At 42.8% G+C, this 22,735-nt stretch overlaps 1 protein-coding gene across 1 annotated transcript in view; it reads right to left on the reverse strand.

Annotated features, from left to right (window-relative positions):
* MMP23B (matrix metallopeptidase 23B) overlaps positions 1-22,735 on the reverse strand; it is a 38,300-nt gene that overhangs the window by 11,153 nt on the left and 4,412 nt on the right. Inside the window, exons 3-8 of the mRNA XM_033921350.1 lie at positions 12,663-12,793; positions 10,444-10,583; positions 8,573-8,740; positions 2,274-2,438; positions 680-790; positions 13-139 (exon numbers count right to left, since the gene is read on the reverse strand). Of these exons, the coding sequence (XP_033777241.1) occupies positions 13-139; positions 680-790; positions 2,274-2,438; positions 8,573-8,740; positions 10,444-10,583; positions 12,663-12,793 (842 nt within the window). The remainder of the gene's footprint in view (positions 1-12; positions 140-679; positions 791-2,273; positions 2,439-8,572; positions 8,741-10,443; positions 10,584-12,662; positions 12,794-22,735) is intronic.

Below are 22,735 nucleotides of genomic sequence, written 5' to 3' on the forward strand. Positions count from 1 at the left end.
AATTGCACTTACTAAATTTTGCCTTTTTTATGACGAATCTTTTTCCCGCACCGAAAGGTGACATTCCTGCCTTCAGGGACTATCTTTACTTTGGTTCTGGGAGGCGCGATTGTTGGTTTCATGGTTGGGAAGGGGAATTCTGTTGGCGAAAAAAAAGAGAGGTCAAACAGCAAATTACTGGCGTCCTGAATGGAGCCAACTGGTCAGAACATCGACCTCTTGCCTGCACTTCAGAAAGCTCCTAAAAATGACCCACCTTAAATTCTCCTTGAACAGACTCCCAACCCATTGCCACCCTATGCCCCCTTGCTGCTCTATGAACATCCTTACCTATATATTTATGTCCCTCATAAAATCCTGCTTAAACTCCCTCTAGGCGATCTATGCAATTTTCAGTCCTTTCTCCATTGTTGTAGCTCGCCGACTCTCAGCCATTTTTCCTGTAAACTGCCTCGAACCGAAAGGTTTTCACGGTATATAACTAAAGATTTATGTTCTATGTCATGTGCTACATTTATCGTAAAGTACATGTAAAAGGCTTTAACAAAATCCATGTCCAACATATTCAGCCGTGCTGTACATCTATTAGGGAATGATAAAAAAAAAAAAAAAAAAAGTCACGCGTCACAAATTCCAGTTCCTAAACAGAGTGGTGAGGAAGGCACAGGAAAAATAATACCATAGCAGAAATCACAGCTGTAAGGACAGTGTTTCTTCATCAATCTCCTGCGTATGTCACAAAATCCCTTCCGAGCCCACGAAGGACAGATAAAAAGTCTGTCCTGGCAGCCTGCAGGAACAAGGGTAGAGAATAAACTCTAGGAACCGGTAGCGTGTTCAAAGACATAAAAAGTAACCTGTGCAGTGTTTTCCAAAAAGTTAAGAAATCCTTTGTCTCTTTTCTAGTGCTAGACTTGGCACTGGCCTCAGGGAACACTGATTGATTTATTCTAGAGAATGACACGGTGGCAAAATTCATCACCGTTCCCGTCCCCGCGGATAACCACGGGAAATAATCCCATGTCATTTTCTAGTGTCTATTTCAACCTCAGTCCTTCTACACCAGCATTCTTCACAGCAAAGCTTGCGGGTCAGTGGTTGTGGCCATTCATACTCTGATTCTTATGGGAGCCAAGGATAATGAAGACATTGTGACATCACTGATGTGATTGGCTCTTAGGCACTGGTGGAATGAGGCATTATGACATCACAGTATCTGCTCTGGATACCAGAGACTGTCATTCTGTAGTGTCTGTTTCAACCTCAGTCCTTCTATACCAGCATTCTTCAAAGCAAAGCTTGCGGGTCAGTGGTTGTGGCCATTCATACTCCGATTCTTCCCTCTCTCCTTAAAGAATGACATGAAGATGGCTTCCCGCGGTTATCCGCGGGGACGGGAACGGTGATGAATTTTGTCACCGTGTCATTCTCTAATTTATTCCAAATTTTTTTCTGGACTGCCCTTCAAGCACACAGAGCTTATCGCAGTGGTTTGCAGTGTACGTTAAGTATATTATCCCAGGACAAGCAGGCAGCATATTCTCACACATGGGTGACATCACCGACGGAGCCCCGTTACGGACCACTTTAAAAGTGCATTGCCACATTAAGACTTTATAAAGTTTGTGATAGTTCGCACCGCGCATGCGCGAGTGCCTTCCCGCCCGACGCAGGGCATATGTCTCCTCGATTTTATCGTTTCCACAGAGCTAAGAAGACGTGGTTAACAATTGCTTAACTTTTCTTGCCTTCCCGCTCTCGCGGCTTTCTGACTTTTAATCAGTTTTTTTCTCTTTTTTTTCTTTAGTGTTGATTAATTTTTTTTTTTTTAAAGAAATGATCGTTAAACGTGTCTTCATAGCTCCGTGGAAACAAAAAAACTGAGGATACGTGTGCCCTGTCTCGGGCGGGAAGGCACTCGCGCATGCGCGGTGTGGGCTATCGCAAACTTTATAAAGTCTTAAAGTGGCGATAAACTTTTAAAGTGGCCGTATCGGGGCTCCGTCGGTGACGTCACCCATGTATGAGAATATCTACCTGCTGTCCCTGGATAACTGTTACGGTAAGTGCTTTATATCAGCAATCAAGTACTAAACACACACCACATACAGCACATTGGACAGTGGTAAAGGTAAAGGGATGTTCCTCCAAGTCATTCTGGCAACTTTGTTTCATTGACTTTTTGGGAAAAGCCAAGTAGGGGCACACATACTCTGTATAGATATAGAATTCTTTGCATTCATATCCTAAGACATGCTTTTCCTTTCTCTTACCATAGAGCCGGTAAATCCCCCACAGATCGTCCTGTGCAATAGTCTTTTTCCCTGTCAAAGTAGCATTGATGTGCATCAGTGCATTGTGGTTCAGTGAATGCATAAGCCCCAGGGCATGTCCAATTTCATGGGCTGCAATGTGCACCAGGTCCGTAAGCCATACTCCTGAGAGGGAAGAACATAAGAACATAAGAATTGCCGTTGCTGGGTTAGACCAGTGGTCCATCCGCTCACACGGCGGCCCTCAGGTCAAAGACCAATGCTCTAAATGAGTCCAGCCTCACCTGAGTCCAGTTTAGCAGGAACTTGTCCAACTTTGTCTTGAAACCCTGGAGGGTGTTTTCCCCTATAACAGACTCCGGAAGAGTGTTCCAGCTTTCCACCAAGACCAGATTTTTTAGGCAATCAAGAGGACTATACAGCAGCCAGCTGTAGACCAGTGGGAGACAACTGAACCTAAGATGTCTTCCAGTCTGCATAGCATACTGCTGTGAGAGACGCCTATCATCTCTTTATGAAAACTGGGCACATTTTATAAGTTACATAGCGGAAGTTTAGCAATTTAATTACTAAATAGTTCTGGTATCAGATAGTTGGTTACCTGAGTTCTGCATAAAATTTATTTTCCATCCCTTGTGCCATGAAGTTACTATGTCCTTCTAACCAGCAGGAGCCCAAGGAACGAAAAAAAAAAGAAGAAGAAGAAGCAAAAAAAGCACTTGAACAGAGAGAGCAAGCTCCCATTAAGTGTCTCAGCTTATTTCTGGACAGTCAATTTTCTTGATTGTTGCAGTTGTCCAGGTCTCGCTGCGTCTGGGTAGGAGGAACCGATGTTTTAGCCATCATGCTGTGGCTTTCTCCAAGAAATGTTTGTGCCTTTCTTCAATGCTTTCATGTTTTCCTTATCTAACATAGTAACATAGTAGATGACGGCAGATAAAGACCCAAATGGTCCATGCAGTCTGCCCAACTTGATTCAATTTAAATTTTTTTAAAATTTTTCCTTCTTAGCTATTTCTGGGCAATAATCCAAAGCTCTACCCGGTACTGTGCTTGGGTTCCAACTGCTGAAATCTCCATTAAAATCGACTCCAGCCCATCTATACCCTACCAACCATTGAAGCCTTCCCCAGCCCATCCTTTCCCAAACGGCCATATACAGACAGACGCAGACTGTGCAAGTCTACCCAGTACTGGCCTTAGGTCAAAATTTAATATTATTTTCTGATTCTAGATCCTCTGTGTTCATCCCATGCTTCTTTGAACTCCGTCACCGTTTTCCTCTCCACCACCTCTCTCGGGAGCGCATTCCAGGTATCCACCACCCTCTCCGTAAAGTAGAATTTCCTAACATTGCTCTTGAATCTACCACCCCTCAACCTCAAATTATGTCCTCTGGCTTTACCATTTTCCTTTATCTGGAAAAGATTTTGTTCTTACCCTTCAAGTATTTGAACGTCTGAATCATATCTCATTTGCTTATTTCTGATCTAAAGAAGAAGGGTTATCTTCGAAAGCTCATCATAAAATGCATTGTTTGTCCAATAAAAAGGGTATTACCATATTTCCTTTCTTTTATTTCTATCTATTGACTTTCTTCAAGAAAGCCACAGCATGATGGCTGAAACGTCAGTTCAACCTACCCAGACGCGGCGAAACCTGGACATCTGCAACAATCCTGATGCTACCTCCAAAACCTAAGAGAACAGTTACGTTTCTTCAGGCACAAACATTTCCGTACACATTTCAGTGGCTGCAGGAAGTGCTAATATTCAGTACTTAAGTGGCCAAGTATATCAAATAGATGGGACCACATAAATGTCTGTCCTATTTGTATGCAGGAAACCCATGGCTGCTTAAGTGATGAATGTTGACTTAAGCAGCTGTGTGTTAGCTGGTTTAAAAATAACCGGATCTTCAAAGCTGATGCCCCGCCCAGGTCCTAACTTTGAATATCTGGGAATAACACCGTCAGTGGTGAGCAAAACGCTCATTGCCAGTGGCTGTATATTGATCCCTAAGGCAGCAAAATCCACAGACATGAAGGGCTCAAAGCCCACAATTTGTAGCAAATATAATCTAAAAACAAGAACACGCAAAAGCCACAACAGGTAGTCAGCTCTAGGTCAAGATTACTTATGAGAGCTCTTCATAGGCTATAGGCAGAGAGAGGGTAAGATACCCTCCTAGCAGCTATAAAAGTACGGTATTAGGAGGAAATATTTTTTTCATTCAGAGAATAGTTAAGCTCTGGAACACATTGACAAAGGTTGTGGTAAGAGCAGATAGCGTAGCTGGTTTTAAGAAAGTTTGGGACAATTTCCTGGAAGAAAAGTCCATATTGTGTTATTGATAAAGACATGGGGTAGCCACTGCTTGCCCTGGATCAGAAGCATGGAATGTTGCTACTCTTTGGGTTTTGTCCAGGTACTAGTGACCTGGATTGGCCATCGTGAGAACGGGCTACTAGGTTTGATGGACCATTGATCTGACTATTATGTTCTTATGAGTGTGCTGGATCAAAGAAAATATGTCTGAGTGATATTTGTAATGCATTTGCAGGTAAATTTCAAGGAAAACAATGCAACTCAGGCATAGAACTTATGTGCACAACAGAAGAGCGGGACTTGGGTGTGATTGTATGTGATGTTCTTAAAGTGGCCAAACAGGTTGAAAAGGTGATGGCGAAATCTAGAAGGATGCTAGGGTGCATAGGGAGAGGTATGGCCAGTAGGAAAAAGGAGGTATTGATGCCCCTGTATAAGACTTTGGTGAGACCTCATTCAAGTTTCTTTATTTTTGATATACCGTTTAACAAACATGTGTCTAAACCAGGAGTGGGCATCTTCGGTCCTCGAGGGCCGGAATCCAGTCAGGTTTTCAGGATTTCCTCAATGAATGTGCATTGAAAGCAGTGCATGCAAATAGATCTCATGCATATTCATTGGGGAAATCCTGAAGACCTGACTGGATTTTGGTCCTCAAGGACCGGAGTTGCTCACCTCTGGTCTAAACGGTGTACAATAAAATGAGATTTAAAAAAAAATAATTAAAAAAAAAATAAATTTAGAATATTGTGTACAATTCTGGAGGCTGCACCTTCAAAAAGATATAAAAAGGATGGAGTCGGTCCAGAAAAAGGCTACTAAAATGGTGTGTGGTCTTCGTCATAAGGCATATGGGGACAGACTTAAAGATCTCAATCAGTATACTTTGGAGGAAAGGCGGGAGAGGGGAGATATGATAGAGACGTTTAAATGTAATGTAATGTAAATGCGCATGAATCGAGTCTCTTTCATTTGAAAGGAAACTCTGCAATGAGAGGGCATAGGATGAAGTTAAGAGGTGACAAGCTCCGGAATAATCTGAGGAGATACTTTTTTTACAGAAAGGGTGGTAAATGCGTGGAACAGTCTCCCGGAAGAGGTGGTGGAGACAGAGACTGTGTCTGAATTCAAAAGGGCTTGGGATAGGCACGTGGGATCTCTCGGAGAGAGAGATAATGGTTACTGCGGATGGGCAGACTGGATGGGCCATTTGTCCTTTATCTGCCATCATGTTTCTATGTAAAGTTCCTGCAATAAAAACACACTGGCCCGGTGGAAAGTGAGCAACACAAACTTTGCATCAGCTCAGTCAGGGTTCAAATCAAACAAACCCAATATGTTTCAGTGCTTCTTTCTGTCTCAGGGGCATGTACATGTACGCTAAATATTGTCACCGGACATAATACAGACAATGCGCCGATAATAAAAAAAAAAAAATAAGGCCATCATAGAACCATGAGAAAATAACTGGAGTTCATAAAGCTTCAAAGCCACAAAGGGCTTCTGCTAAACCGAAAAACAACTGAATTAAGCAACTCAGGCCTGCCAGTCATTTGAGAGAGAGAGAGAGAGACCACTTTTCCCCTTGTCTTCCATTTTAAAGTTAGTATCTGTTTCACTAATCCTTTTATCCCAATTCATAAAGGTAAAATAATATACTTAGACCCTCTTTTACTAAAACACGCTAGCGGCTTTTAGCACTGGGAGCCACGCTGAATGCCGCATGCTGCTCCCAACGCTCATAGGAACTCTATGAGTGTCGAGAGCAGCGCAGGTCATTCATCGCAGTTCCCTGCGCTAAAATCCACTAGCGCAGTTTAGTAAAAGGGGGCCTTAATTCCTTACAAGATTTGCTCCAAAACAATCTTTTATTTTTATAATCTTGCAACTTCTCTCTTTCTTAACAAGCATACTTTCTTTTTTGACGTTTCAATAAAATCTTCAGGCCTAATGAACATTTATTTAAAATACCATTCCAATCTGCAAGAAATTCTTTATCTGAAAACATCCAAGGTTCTGAATGTGAAATCTTCTTGGAACGCTTTCTACCTGGTCGATAGTTTGTTTAAGTCCGATTTGGACATCTTGAGAAGTGCACCCAAAAATCAGGTGGAGAAAAATGCTTGACAACCATTTTTGAAACTGCGAGATGACTGTCTTTTTTTTTTTTTTTAAATGACCTATTTAGGCGTTTTGGCCTTTAGGACATCTAACCATTTTGGCCATTTTTGAAAAATAAATAGTCCAAGTTAAAAATACCCAAGCCATTTGGACGTAGGCAGGGCCCACCATTTATACTACACTGGCCACACAGACTTGCCAGCAGAACAGTGGGGCACCTTAGCGGGCACTGTTATGAACTTCACATAAAGGATGACAGGTGTACAGCTCACCAGAACTCCCTTATAATGTATGGTGACTCCCCCAAACCCTACTATTCCCACCTATCTACCACCCCAATAGCCCTTATGGCTGCAGGTATCACCTATATGACAGTACAGTAGGGTTTTAGTGCACTCACACTTTCCACCACAAATGTAGTGGCTAGAGTTGGATATGGGCTTGGGTCTCCCCCCTCTTTGGTTTACTACATCGCCCAAAAATGTAAAGAAACACACCACTTATAGAGATGCTACAACCACCTAAGCTTTTTTACTTATTTTTTACTTTTTAACAAAAATTTCCTTCAGAAAAACTTCTTCAGAAAAATTATTATACTGTATTCACTCAGGAAAAAGCCTCAGAGTAGGAGCCCACGCTCAGTCTTATCATATCTTATCACTTAAGGAAGTGTTGCATCCACAGCTAGATATAAAAAAAGTAGTTATTTCAAAGATTTAAAAATTTGCAAAGATATTTATGATAAAAACGTTTTGAACTATTTATTATTAAAAATTGAGTCTCAGGTTTTTTAGCCAATGACTGGAACCATGGAGCGAAAAAACCACGCTGAAAGATAAGTCTATGATAAGACTGAGCGTGGGCTCCTACTCTGAGGCTTTTTCCTGAGTGAATACAGTATAATAATTTTTCTGAAGAAGTTTTTCTGAAGGAAATTTTTGTTAAAAAGTAAAAAATAAGTAAAAAAGCTTAGGTGGTTGTAGCATCTCTATAAGTGGTGTGTTTCTTTACATTTTTGGTAGAATATTTTTTAGAGCCACTTTGGGTGACAGTCTCTGAGTTATTTTTACTACATCGCCCACCAGGTTACTCCACCGGGTGCTCTACTAGGATTTCCCATACCAGGTGCTGCTATTATAGAGACAGATATGTCCTGTTTTATTCAGATCTTTGAGGAGCTGGGAGGGGAGGGGTCATGACTTAATCCCTCCAGTTGTCATCTGGTCAGTTTGGGTACCTTTTTGGCCCTTAGATGCTTTTAAAACAGGTCTAGCTTTGGATGTAAATGTTCGATTATCTCCTCAAGACATCCAAGTGCTAAGCATGCCTCTAACACACCCTCTTGAACTTTGGATGCACTGCAGATAAAAAGCCTAACAAGACAGCTACATAACTTTAGAAAATCAACACGTGGATGTCTTGGTGTTTAAAACGTCCAAATGCCAGTGTATGCCATCTTTTGGACGTCTTTCTTTTTTGAAAATGAACCCCATGGGGTATAGCCATGTGACTTTTTCTTATGAAAGTGTGCAGAGCATTGTCTCTCCCGAATAAGTTGGATTTTCCAAAATAGCTACAATGGACATGCATGACAGAAATTTACACGCAATAAAGATAGTGCATGGTCTGTTTCATGAATATGCATTGTGGAAATCTGAAAACCTGACTGGCTTGGGGGTTCCCCAGGATAGGTTTGGGACTCACTAGTCTAGATAACAGCCCTGAACTGACTCAGAAGAATTAGACATGGAGCTGGGTCTGAGCCTCTGTCTGGTTGAGCAATCCCCGTCCTATCCTAATGCTGAAACAACATTTTTTTGCTTGAAAAGTACATTGTAAGAATGGGAATACCTTTCTTCCAACTGAACCTCGTATTTCCCAAGATCCAGTATTCACTGTCGTCAAAATGTATTTCCCCTGTGCGTGGGAAGAATGCATGGGCAAGCTCACCCGTTGTCCCATCGAAACAATGATGGGTGAGGGACTCCAAGCAGTCTGTGTGATTGATGGGATAGAAGCCTGTCCCCAAAAGAGAAAAAAAAAAAGATTCCTGAGATGACATCCTAAATAAATCTTAGAAACATAGAAAAATGACAGCAGAAAAGGGCCAAAGCCCATCAAGTCTGCCCACTCTAGTGACCCTTCACCTTGAATTTGTTCACCCCCCCCCCCCTGCCTTTACATCATTAGAGATCCCACATGAATATCCCATTTATTTTTGAAATCTGCCACGCTGTTGGCCTCAATCACCTGCCGTGGGAGTTCATTCCAATGATCGACCACCCTCTCGGTGAAGAAATACTTTCTGGAGTCACCATGAACAGTGAGTTCCTTTGCTTTACTCATCTGATGATCATCATATTTTCTTCTTGAAACAGTTATAATGTTCACTTGAACATGGATCAAATGACACCTAATAATAATTTATATTTCACATATCCTACAATTCCATGTGGATTGCAAATTATTCAGGCACTTGAGCATTATTCCCTAACTGTCCCGGTGGGCTCACACTCTTATCTAATGTACCTGGGGGCAATGAGGATTAAGTGACTTGCCAAGGGTCACATGGAGCAGTGAAGGATTTGAACCCACAACCTCAGGGTGCCGAGGCTGTAGCTCTAACCACTGCACCACACACTCCCACCTCCTGCTCTTTGTATCCCAAGAGTAAGGGACACTGCACTGTCCCACAGTTGATGACTTCACTAGTCCATAAGTGGTATCTCAGTGTGTCCTCAGCCAATTTTAAGAGGGAAAATTCACATTAGGGTTGTGATATCACAGTAGTCTGATTTTCATAGGGGCACAATACTTTAACCAGCATGCAGTGGTAGGAATATATCTACAATAAGGATGTTATGGTTAGGGTTGCCACCTCGCCCGGATCATGTCCAACAGCTTGAATCAGTCCTGTTTGTCTTATTATATATTATTATTATAGTTCTTACTTTTCCTAGGACAATCAGTGCATAGCATGTAATAAGGGAAAACCGAGACTGGATTAGCCTGTTTGGATTGATCTCTATGAAGTAAAACCCCCTGTTAGGGGGACTAGCTAGTTCTGTTTAAGTAGGACATGCAGAACCACTCCTAATTTTTCTCCATGGTATCTATGAACATACAGTCTTACTCTTATTGCAGGTTTCCAGGTCTCACTGCATCTTTGTCAGGTAGAAACCGACGTTTCAGCCACCATGCTGTGGCTTGCTTCAGGGTATGCTATGAAATCTGCATTGTGACTTTGGAAATAGTGGGTTCACTGATCTGATTGGGAACAGGGCAGTCCACCAATTTGAATTTTGGCGGGAAAGTCGTTGGTCAGAAATTTGAATTTTGTTGGACTTTCACAACAAAATTCAAATTTCTGACCAACTGACTTTCCCGCCAAAATTCAAATTGGTGGACTGCCCTGTTCCCAACCAGATCAGTGAACCCACTATTTCCAAAGTCACAATGCAGATTTAAGAGCATACCCTGAAGCAAGCCACAGCATGGTGGCTGAAACGTTGGTTTCTACCTGACAAAGATGCAGCGAGACACGGGAACCCTGAGAGAACATATAGTCTTGCTATTCTTAGCAAGAGTGAAATGGTAGATGAAACCAGGACTGGTTCTGCCTATTCTTCCTGACATGGAGCTTTCTGTACACCATATGTAAAGACAAGAAACAAGTACTGGAGCAGCAACCTACCCTTCTTTCCTGTGCCCATTGTCATTACCTATTTTCAGATCACTCTCCTGGTCCGGGGGAACCTCTTTGAACTGGAAGGGAGATATGTCGCTCCACATCTGGAAAGCAGCTGCCAATCCTCTCCTCGTGTCACTCTCATTGATCAGATTTCTTGGGAATGACACCACCCTGGGAATGGAAACCCCCCATGCCAACAAGAAACTCTCAAAGGACCAATCTCAACTTGCAGAGCTTCAGGTATTTGGCTTGTGCATACTTTTTTTTTTCTAATTATCCACTTCAAATAATATCAATTTGAAGAAAGCAGGGTGTTTGCTGCTCATCGTCATATAGCAGTAGCTCTCCATCTCAGTGCTCAGAACGCACCCAGCCAGTTAAGTCTTCAGAATATCCCCAATGAATATACATGAGATAAATTTGCATGCACTACTTCCATTGCATGCAGATCTATCTCATGAATATTGTAGGTATCCTGAAAGCTTGCCTGGCTGGGTGTTTCCTGAGGACCAGGTTGAGAACCCTTGATAAATCATTCCAAGTATATATAAACAGTCAAAGTCTGGTGTCAGGGATAGAGATGTTTAAGGAGACATGGTTATAAACGAGATGTGCAAGCAAAAAATTGACCCTGGTGCTCCACAGAAGAGAAATCCACAAAACAAACAAAAGACTCTGTGGAGAGTTGATGTTCAAGATGTAGGCTTTATTACAAATCCAACTTTGTAATCCACATAAAAGTATCTAGGACCCAATCCGCTAGCAGCTATGGATCCAACACGGTCCATGTTTTGACAATGCCGTCTTCCTCAGGGGTCCATGTAGATCAAATAACAATACCTCGTGGATTATATATAAGTCCTAATATACCAAATCCTGAAAAGACTGCGCTGATGAGAAGTACTGTTGAAACACGGAACGTGTTGGGTCCCTAGCAACGAGCGGATTGGGTCCTAGATACTTTTATGTGGATTGCAAAGTTGGATTTTTAATAAAGCCTACATCTTGAACATCAACTCTCCTCAGAGTCTTTTGTTTTTTTTTAATAAATGAGATGTGTACATCTGTTCTTACCTGCTGTCATCTACTATGTTAAGACGTGGATATGTCTCCCATTTAGGTGTGCAATTTATAGAATATTCAAGTTCAACTTATCTGATATATTGCCAGTGTAAAAACCAAGGTTAATTATAAGCTGTTTACAATATAATAAAATTGTAGGAGGGAATAAAAACTAATAGACTAACAGTGACACTACAGAAGACATCACTGAAACATGGATGACCTTGCCACATTTAGGTGTACTCAGTTACACCAGTAACTCCAAATGCCCAAATATAAGATGCACTGATGCTGGATTATACTAGCATTCTGCGACAAAATCTAGGCGCCCAGCTGTTGCTGTAGGAGGAGTATTCCCTGCAGGACATCAGGGCACCTACAAGGAGGCAACCACTTCTCGAATTGCCACGTTTGAGCAGATAGATTTCTCTCAAGGCCTGCAATAACCTTTCATAAACTCTCCAAAGCCAAAAATCTCAGCTGTAACCCAAACCTATTGGAAGCAAAGTTGAGACGCGCATCAAACCTGTTCCTCCTTCCTTCCCTACCAGTCAAATTTGTCCTCGGCGTTCCTCCAGTTTACAGCTCCATCCAAAGTGAACTCCACTCTTCCAGCCAAAAGCACCTCCAATCAGACCTCGCCACTACTCATTCAGCTCCTGAGACACCATCCATCTGTGTCACTCAGAACTTCCCTCATCACCAGAGGACGAGAGGACATCTCTGTCCCCAGGCCTAACAAGCTTTCTCTAGCAGAGATCCCCACCAGTAATAGACCGGCTGGGCCCCACGTGAATTCTATAGGAGTCCATTAGATAAATTTATTTTAAGTCCAAGATGTAAACCATGGGGAATTACTGGATTGCAATGCCCGGCACTCAGAACATTCAAGGGGCCAGCAGCTAGCACAGACCTCAGTGGTGACTCATTTCAGAGGGGACAAAACCCATGACTCGCTTGCCCCCTTGTTGTTTTTGCTCTTAAAGCTTTTCTCTCTTGTGTCCTAAACATGTGGGTGCTCAACTTAATATTTGATATTGCAAAGTGCAAGATACTTATCTCTACGAGCATCTATGCATGCCTCCATTGCATGCAGATCTCTCTCAAGAAAGTTCACTGCGGGTATCCTGAAAACCTGACTGTCTGGGGTGCCTTCAGGTACATTTACTTTGAATATTGAATACTTACCTGTACGTGAGGTCAAAGTGGTTCCATTTTAGCAGGGATGGTGTTAAAGTATACCGCTTGGCTCTCAAATGGGACGGAAGCTGGAAGGCTATACTTCTGACCCCCAAAACACTGTGCGTTGTAGCATCTTCCTTAAAGAGAACAGGTTAGAGTAGATGTGCATTATAGAACAAGAGACAACAGAAGAGAAGAGATGGCAGACAATGACTTTGGATAGTTTGAAGGCAACCACAGATCCACCAACTATGTACTTATATTTCTGCAATTGGAGAAACTATTCCCTATTGTGGTTAGAAAAAGAAAGCCAATTTGTCCAAACCAAAATAATTTAGTGGGACATAATGACATGCTCTTTTCTTTAATGTCATGTTCAAATATGTCTCAAAATAACTTGAAGCTGAGCTGGTCCCGTGTCACAAACATTCAGGTTTGGCTCCATTATCTATTGGGTCTAGTCAATTCTGGGCATGCCGCAGGTGATATACCAGTCCTGGGGAGGGAGATAGAATACTTATTGTGGTGGCCCCTTACAGTTCCAAAAGTATCTCTGAAGAGGTGTTCTTTCAGTCTTTTTGTTGGCAAGGATTCCCTAGACTAGTGATGGCGAACCTTTTAGAGACCGAGTCCCCAACAGCTACCCAAAACCCTTTTCTTTATCGCAAAGTACCAACACGGCAATTTAGCCTGAATACTGAGGTTTTAGTTTAGAAAAAAAACAACTCATACATTAACATCTTTTGTCTTAAAAGAAAAACAGCCCCCGCCCCCCAGACAGCATCTGCACACGCGACGCAATGATGTCGCACGAGCATGCCCCTTCCCAGCGCGATTTTGAAGGGAAGCTTTTCAAAACTCAGACAAAGTCCCGTTTGGACCCTGGACTCTCGAAAAGGATGCCATGGCCAGAGAAATCCAGACATCTGGTAACCCTAACAAGGGAAAGAATTTTGGTTTAGGTGACCTGATTTCTCACAAGAATTGTCTGATATCTAGAAGCAGACTCCTTTCTAAGGAGCCCTTTTACTAAGTTGAGCTAGCAAATGGGCTCAATGCAGCCTAGCACGGGATTTTCTCACTGACTAAGCCCATTTCCAGAATGCCATAAAAGAAGACATTTCTTTCCTGCGCAGTTAGCATTAGTGCATGGCCATGCTCCTCCCCTGGCCACGCCTCCTACTTAAAAGGCAATAAGGGCTCCCGTGTTATGGAAGCACTAACCAGTTAGCGTACTAGTTGAATAGGGATTCCACACTTATGCTCCGCCCCTTCAAAAAAATGGTTTCCTGAATCGATGCCTTAAGAAATTTACATGCCTTTTTACTCCTTTGCATGCGCAGATCGGATAGGGTGTGGATGGGGGTCTGGAGGAAGGTTAGTGAATTGAGCCGTAGTCTGAAAGTGATCGTAAACCGATCAGTACACGATTGATTTGCTTAGTGAATCTAGCCCTAAGTTATGTATGCAATTCGACTGTGTGCACCAATTTGTGAGCACAACTTGTAAGATGCCAAATACAGAATTGGGGGGGGATAGTTTATAAAATGCTAACTTGTAGAGAATGACATGGGGACAAATTTTCACCGTCCCCGCGAGATCTGTCCCTGCCCCATTCCTGCAAGCTCCGTCCTCATCGGCACAAACCTCAAACATTTTACAATCAATGTATTCGAAGCTTGTGCGGTTAAGGCAGAGCTGGCAGGAAAGGGATGGGGGACAGAACTCGCAGGCTTGAAATCCCATGGGGCTGGGAACAAATTTGGCCCCATGTCGTTCTCTACCCATAGTAATATAGTAAATGACAGCAGATAAAGACCTGAACAGTTCCAACTACTGGAGTTGCCATCAAAGCTCACTCTAGCCTATCCACACCATCTCATCGTTTGTGGGATACAGACCATAAAAGTCTGTCCAGCACCGTCCACATGTATCAAGTTACTGGAGTTCCCGTCAACGCTTCCTCTAATTATGTGCATCACAGCTGCCAACAATGGCATTTAAGCATATCAGTGCTAGACACTGTTCTATAAAGCAGTGATTCCCAACCCTGTCCTGGAGGAACACCAGGCCAATCGGGTTTTCAGGCTAGCCCTAATGAATATGCATGAGAGAGATTTGCATATGATGGAAGTGATAGGCATGCAAATTTGCTTCATGCATATTCATTAGGGCTAGCCTGAAAACCCGATTGGCCTGGTGTTCCTCCAGGACAGGGTTGGGAACCACTGCTATAAAGTACATGCCTTCCAGGTCACATAGGGGTAAACTATACGTTGCCGAAAAGATCAGCGCTTAGCGTGAGTCTATAAACCGCCTCCAGAGTTAGGCGTAGTTTATAGAATCACATGTAGCACTTATCCATCATGACTAACATTTAGGACAGGCATTGATGCCAACGAAAATCAGGCCTGAATGCCTGCGCCTATGTTGTGCGCACATCGGGCGTATTCTGTAACAGTGCGTCTAACATTTAGGAATGCCCACGTCCCACCCTTGCTCCTCCCCTGGCCTTGGGCCCTTGTGAGATCCATAGACTAGAATTTATGTTCGCCGCTTTATAGAAATCACTTAAGAAATTCTAATTAGAGCCAGTAATTACTTGTTAACTGGCAATTGTTGGTGCTGATTGGCTCGTTAATTAAGTTGCCCGTGCAAATCAGCAATGCAACTGTGGCTGCAGTGTACAGAATCAGGGGGCTAGCTTGTGAATGAGAAGGGCAAACGCACGGGTGTGTCACTGAGTGACCTGCGCAACTTATAGAATGCTGTCGGTTGCGAGCTTGGTGTGACATACCTAAGCGTGCCAGCTTACACAAGCCATAGTTGTAAGCGGGTGCTAGCATTTAACACCCACTTAAGTGCCATTTTATAACTGGCACTAAGCATGCCCCAAATTATAGAATTGGCCTCTATGGCTAGGGTTACCAGATTTTCTGTGTGGAAAATCTGGACCCCCTAGACCCGCCCCCCCCCAGGCACGCCCAGTTCTACCCATTCCCGCCCTGGTCCCGCCTCTAATCCCACCCTGGTCTCGCCTCAGCCCCGCCTCCAATCCCCCTCCCCCCCCCTGCTGCCTGATTTCGTCGGGTAGGACATCCAAGCATGTGTCATGATGATGTCACCCATACACACATGCATGCACGCGAAGAAAAGCTTTTCAAAACCCGGACGTCTGGTAACCCTATCTATGGCTTTAAGCCAGCCTGGCTAGCTTAATGGCAGAGCTGGTACAAAGTGACTCAGGTCAGCTGTTACTACCCGAAAGCCCTTTGTTTGCCAGGAAATTCTTATTTCAGCCAGCATCCCATAACATTGCTAAGGTCAGGATTACAATGGATGCTACTGGCACACTTGCTGCTGATCCTAAGAGAGATCTGAAGGGTTGAGCAGGCTCGGAGCCAAGATTACCCTCTGAGCTCTAATGATGGACCCCCTAGAGCAGAACATTGCCACCTTGGCAGGGTGCTTGGGAGAAACTTTCACTGCCTGACTGCTCTTCCTGTTCTGTGGATAAAAGGATTGTTTAATCCAGGGATCTCAAAGTCCCTCCTTGAGGGCCGCAATCCATTCGGGTTTTCAGGATTTCCCCAATGACTATGCATTGAAAGCAGTGCACGCACATAGATCTCGTGCATATTCACTGGGGAAATCCTGAAAACCCGAATGGATTGCGGCCCCTCAAGGAGGGACTTTGAGACCCCTGGTTTAATCCTATCAATCAATTGCCTTCTTATGCTCACTAAATTCATTAGAGAGAGAGAGGGAGAAAATAATTACCTGAGCAGCAAATCCCACAGTGTAAAAAAGACCAATAAGTAACAAAGCCACAAGGGCAGAGAGACATAAAATGCTCCCAGTGGATGTACAGCCTTGCCTGTGAGCTGGCAGCCAATCACCCTTGCCATCTTCTGCAGAAGGTTCTTGAGTTTCCTTTATGCTCTCCTTCAGAAAAGGGGCTCCAAGACAGCAAAAATGTGCATCCTTCTCCTTTTCGCCTGCCATTGGAAGCTGGACGACTTGACAGCTGCCGCCTGTCAGTGGCTGATTGATTTCTGTCGCAGCAGCAGCGGCGGCAGATTCTGAGAAGACTTCTTCGGATGCTCCGGAGATACTTATGCTGTCTGCCAGCTAGATCCCTGTTACTTGAGAGCAGAGCGGAAAGAAACGGGGATGGCCCTGAGCCCTTTCAGCTGACTGCCTGCCTGTCCAAGAAGGACAAATTTGCAGTTGTCAGCGAGAAGCAAAAAGAAGAAAAAGCCGGCATTCTGCCCAAGATGATATTACTCAAATTGTTTGCAGATGTGCACAATGCTTCAGACACAGCTAAGATTTACAAATACAAAGCAAGCAACTGCAGCCTGATTTTAAGGCTGACAATTGGGGGGGGGGGGGGGATTTCTCTTGGGTTTCCTGGTGCAAATCAGGGCTGATGTTGGGTATTCAGGGGCCCAGAGCAGAAACTGAAGAGGCTGTGCCTCAAGGGTTGTGTCCAGAACGACCTAAAGTTGGAAAACTGTGCAAATTGGTGTTTTCCCCATAAATTTGGTTGTGCTTGATCAGAAAATAATGTAAGAAATTTTTTTAAAGCCAATCCTGGGGTCCCTGAAAGCCACTGGTTACATAAAACTCAGTTTTTCTTAAAATTTGCTATTAGTTTTGCTTAATGGAGCAAATGTCTTGGTATCATAGCTATACCTTTTATAGTTTCACACTCAGTAATGATATATTGATTTAAAAAAAAAACCAAAACATTTTATGCATAAAAACTAGCAGTATTTTATTAAATGAAGCTTCAATATTTGCACTTTATTGTGGAAATTAACAGAAATTTAACATACTTTGCTAATAGCTAAACACATAGGGCCTCTTTTACAAAGGCACGTTAAGCCTTTTAGCGCGGATTTAGCACGCGCTAAATCAACACATGAGCTAACCGCTAATGCGTCCATAGGATAACATGCACGCGTTAGCATTTAGCTTGTGTTTAGTGCTCGCTAATATTTAGCGTGCACTAAAAAGCTTAGCGCACCTTTGTCAAAAAAAAAAAAAAAAAGGGGTTACACTTTGGTGTAGTCATCTCCCAATGGCGTTCCAAACACTCAAGCATTCAGGCCCTGATTCTGTGCCTTCTCCAGTTAGAAGCAGGCTTAGGGACTCCGTTTGCCACACTTAATGCCAGCCCCGAGCATATCCATTGGATTTTTACTAGCAAAATTTAAGACAACAAAAGCCAACCTCAGCAGTGATGTCACAATGGCTTGATTAGATGGCAACTGCAGCATTTGGAACCTAGGACAATACCAGACGTTATAGTCTATGGCCCAGAAATATCAAAGAAGAGACAAGTTAATTTAATCATGTATTTTTTTAATGGGTATAACTTATGGGCAGACTGGATGGACCGTTCGGGTCTTTATCTGCCGTCATTTACTATGTTACTTGGCAGAAACCCAAAGAGTAGCAACATTCCAGAGCTGAGATTGTGATGTCATAATGCCTCACTCCACCAATGCCTAAGAGCCAACTTCAGCAGTGATGTCACAATGGCTTGATTAGATGGCAACTTCAGCATTTGGAACCTAGGACAATACCAGACGTTATAGTCTATGGCCCAGAAATGTCAAAGAAGAGACAAGTTAATTTAATCATGTATTTTTAGTGGGTATAACTAATGGGCAGACTGGATGGACTGTTCAGGTCATTATCTGCCGTCATTTACTATGTTACTTGGCAGAAACCCAAAGAGTAGCAACATTCCAGAGCTGAGATTGTGATGTCATAATGCCTCATTCCACCAATGCCTAAGAGCCAACCTCAGCAGTGATGTCACAATGGCCTGATTAGATGGCAACTTTAGCATTTGGAACCTAGGACAATACCAGACTTTATAGTCTATGGTCCAGAAATATCAAAGAAGAGACAAGTTAATTTAATAATGTATTTTTTTAATGGGTATAACTTATGGGCAGACTGGATGGACCGTTCGGGTCTTTATCTGCTGTCATTTACTATGTTACTATGTTTTGTCTGTTTTTATTTTGTTTCTTCTGTGTTACCTTTCTACCAGGTATTTCTTTGGTCTCCCTCTTCATTGATAGACTCTTTTGAAGCAAAATCCATGAATTATAATTGCTCATTTTACTTGTTGGTTTCTTTTGTGTATTTCTAATTTAAATGCTGCTTCTTTGCAAGATATACTTATTAATGTTGAATTGGAAATTATTTTATTTTTTTTTTTTTAAAGTAAGGTTTGAAAATTTTCCAGATTCATCAACTTGTTTAGCTTTTCTAATTTGAAGACATTTTTATACTTCTCCAACTCTGGTCTCTCCATGCTGCTGTAAGTGATTCTACAGTAGATAGCTGAAAAGGGCTACCAAATCCAGGATATAAACACTTGGGCCCAGATGCACAAAAGCTTTCCGTGACAGTAAGATTCAGAGCAGTCTTATGACTCAAGTGTTTTACAGAGTGCTAGTTCAAATTTAAGGTAATTCCATTAGGCCCTTGCCATACACAATTTCCTCAAAGAATAAATATTTCCTATGCTTCTAATTCCTCCCACTATAATAGATTTGCATACCAAAGAGACAGTGTATGTAAATCTCATGCATATTCAGTGTGGATGTCCTGAAACCCAACTGGCAGGGCTTGCCTCGAGGACTGGCCTAGTGACCCGGATTGGCCACTAAAGGAGACAGGATGATGGGCTTGATGGATTAAAATACGCAAGTGTAACTTCACTCTTGCTATACCTTGGATACTGATTGTTCTTTGTATGGATTATATTGAATGACCCCTGAGGCAGGCGGATATACCGAAACACAGACCGTGTCGAGTCCTTCAATAAATGGAAGTTTGACTACTCAGAACTTGAAGGCACCTTATGTTTCTTTGTTGTGTTTCTTAGTCTAAAGATTAAACATCCAGCATTACAGTTGGTATCTATGGGACAGGCAGGGAAGGATAATTACCTCTGGCACAGCACTGTCTTGGAATGGAAACCAGTTCTTGGAAAGCCGCTTCTGTTTTATTATCCCTGGCTAAATATTTTGATTATACAGAAAAGGTGTCTCTGTATAACATTGGGTGATTAGCTGCTGGCTGGGATGACGTTTCAAGTGTTGACTTTGGATGCTGGGCCAACGTGTTTAATTTTCTTGGAATTAATTTGTTTGACTAAGCAGGGCCAAGACCAGCCTGGTTACCATGGCTTGTGGACTGTCCAAGCGATTCCTTATTCCTGGCAAAAAGAGGCTAGCCACATGCCCACAGTTTAAATGAGTTTACTACATTAACCCTTATGGGGAGTTTCTTAACATAAGAAAAATCCGTGTCTGTCCTCATTTAAGACTATGCTCACATTTTGGGAAGGTCCAGTGAATGATAAGGTGATACCAGTTTGAAATTGAAAAGAAGCCATCTCCTTGCCTGTGTTCTGTAAAATGAAATGTTGCTTTTTTTAAAGCTAAGGAGCGGATGAGGCCACACTATCATCAGTTCTGCTTGCCACACTACTCTAGGTATGGCTAACTTGCCTATCTGTCAGAAAAATACGGAACGAAAAAAGTAGAAAATCACTGGACTAAGTATATAGCCCTCAATGGAGACTGACACAACTTTGTTGGTTGGGCTGAGAACTTTTCAGTGGCTCCTCGTATAGAAACACAAAAACATGACAGCAGATAAAGGCCAAATGGCCCATCCAGTCTGCTCTTCCGCAGCATCCACTATTTCCTCCTTTCCCTAAGAGATCCCACGTGTCTGTCCCACACTTACTTGAATTCAGACACAGTTTTTGTCTCCACCACCTCTACCAGAAGACTTTTCCACGCATCACCCTTTCTGTAAAAAAAGTATTTCCTTAGATCAGTGGTTCCCTTCCCAACCCTGTCCTGGAGGACCACCAGGCCAGTCAGGTTTTTAGGATAGCCCTAATGAATATGCTTGAGAGAGATTTGCATATAATGGAGGTGACAGGCATGCAAATCTGCCCCATGCATATTCATTAGGGCTATCCCAAAAACCCAACTGGGCTCGTGGTCCTCCAGGACAGGGTTGGGAACCACTGCCTTAGATTACTCCTGAGCCTATCACCTCTTAACCTCATTCTATGCCAGGGGGTCTCAAAGTTCCTCCTTGAGGGCCGCAATCCAGTCGGGTTTTCAAGATTTCCCTAATGAATATGCATGAGATCTATGTGCATGCACTGCTTTCAATGCATATTCATTGGAGAAATCCTGAAAACCCGACTGGATTGCGGCCCTTAAGGAGGGACTTTGAGATCCCTGTTCTATGCCCTCTCACACTGGAGTTTCCTTTCAATTGAAAGATACTTGCCTCATGTGTATTTATGCCACATAGGTACTTAAATGACTCTATGAAATCTCCCCTTTCCTGCAAAGTATACAGATTGAGATCTTTAAATCTGTCCCCGTACGCCTTATTATGAAGACCACCGATCATTTTAGTAGCCTTCCTCTGGCCCAACTCCATCCTGTTTATATCTTTTTGAAGGTACAGTTTCCAGAATTGTACACAATATTCTAAATGAGGTCTCACCAGAGTCTTATACAGGGGCATGAGTACCTACTTTTTCCTACCTGCCATTCCTCTCCTTATGCACCCAAGCATCCTTCTAGCTTTCACTGTTGCCTTTTCAACCTGTTTGACCACCTTCAGATCATCACATACCAACACTCTCAAGTCCTGCTCCTCTGTAATGCACAAAAGTTCTTCACCCCTTAAACTGTACCATTCCCTCAGGTTTCTGCAGCCAAAATGCATTACTTGTATTTCTTAACATTAAATCTTAGCTGCCAAATTTCATACCATTCCTCAAGCTTCACTAGGTCCTTCCTCATATATTGCACACCATCAGGGGTGTCTACTCTATTGCAAATTTTGGTATCATCCGCAAAAAGGCAAATCTTACCAGTCAGCCCATCGGTATTATCACTTACAAAAATGTTAACAGGAACAGGCCCAAGAACCAAACCTTGAGGCATACCACTGGGTGGGGTAGGGGGAGGGGGGTTGGAGAGGGGATACTTTGATCAACACCTGGTTTGCTTTTATGATCTTATATACGCATTTTTGAAGATACCACACCTGGACCCCTGAGGAAGACACTTAGGTTGAAACATGGTCCATGTTGAGTTTCTTGCATCACGTTGTGAATGGTTTATTGATTCTTTTTATCAAATAAAAGTCTACATCAGTAACATCAGTCTTCACAGTCATTTGTTATGGAGCTGATTCCTACCAGCTCCACTGGAAGTCTGTCCCAGTTGTCCTCCACTCTTCTAGACATTTGACAATTATAGTACATTCAATAAAACATCTAAGATGACCAGACTTAAGGTGTCTTATGGCACCCTTCACCACGGTGGACCCCATTAACTACTCAAAGGATAGGAAAATGCCCCAAAAAGACTGAATGTACCAGTGCTTGTCAACCTTTTTGTGGCTGTGGCCCCATGATTGTGGCCAAAAATAATTAAGTGACCTCCTTGAGACGCAGAATAATGATGCACCTATAGAGAGCTCACCCGGGTCGTGTCCCCAAATATGGGCTTTGTGACCCTATTTGGGGTATCAGCCCATAGTTTGGGCCAGGGCAGGAATGTGTTAAATAACCCAGCTACATAACAAAGAGTGAGTCAGAAGCCCAAAGCTTGCTTAGCAGATACACAATATTCTTTGATTAGGGAAGCTTTTAAGCTCCAAACTGTGCATATTTGGCAAAGACTTTGTCTTACTGTTTTTGATCTGACTCCGACTGGACAGCACAGAATTCCAATCACTGTGCTTCACATCTTGGCACATGAGAAGTTGAACTAAATGTACACGTCATTAATGTTAGTGGAAAACCAGCATAAGATAGTAGTCCTCTCGTGCACATATCTACAGGAACATCTCAGCAGCTGGCAGTACTGAGAGCACTCGTGTACTGAACATAATTTGCAATACTTTGTTGGAATTTGAGGCAAATGACAGAGGAAGTTCCTCTTCCAGGCTGTTAATAGAGCCTGCTGGTTGTTTTCTCATCTGGTTTAATTTATTTAAAACAACGT

Source organism: Geotrypetes seraphini, chromosome 15 (assembly GCF_902459505.1).
Source record: "Geotrypetes seraphini chromosome 15, aGeoSer1.1, whole genome shotgun sequence".
Lineage (NCBI taxonomy): Eukaryota > Metazoa > Chordata > Amphibia > Gymnophiona > Dermophiidae > Geotrypetes > Geotrypetes seraphini.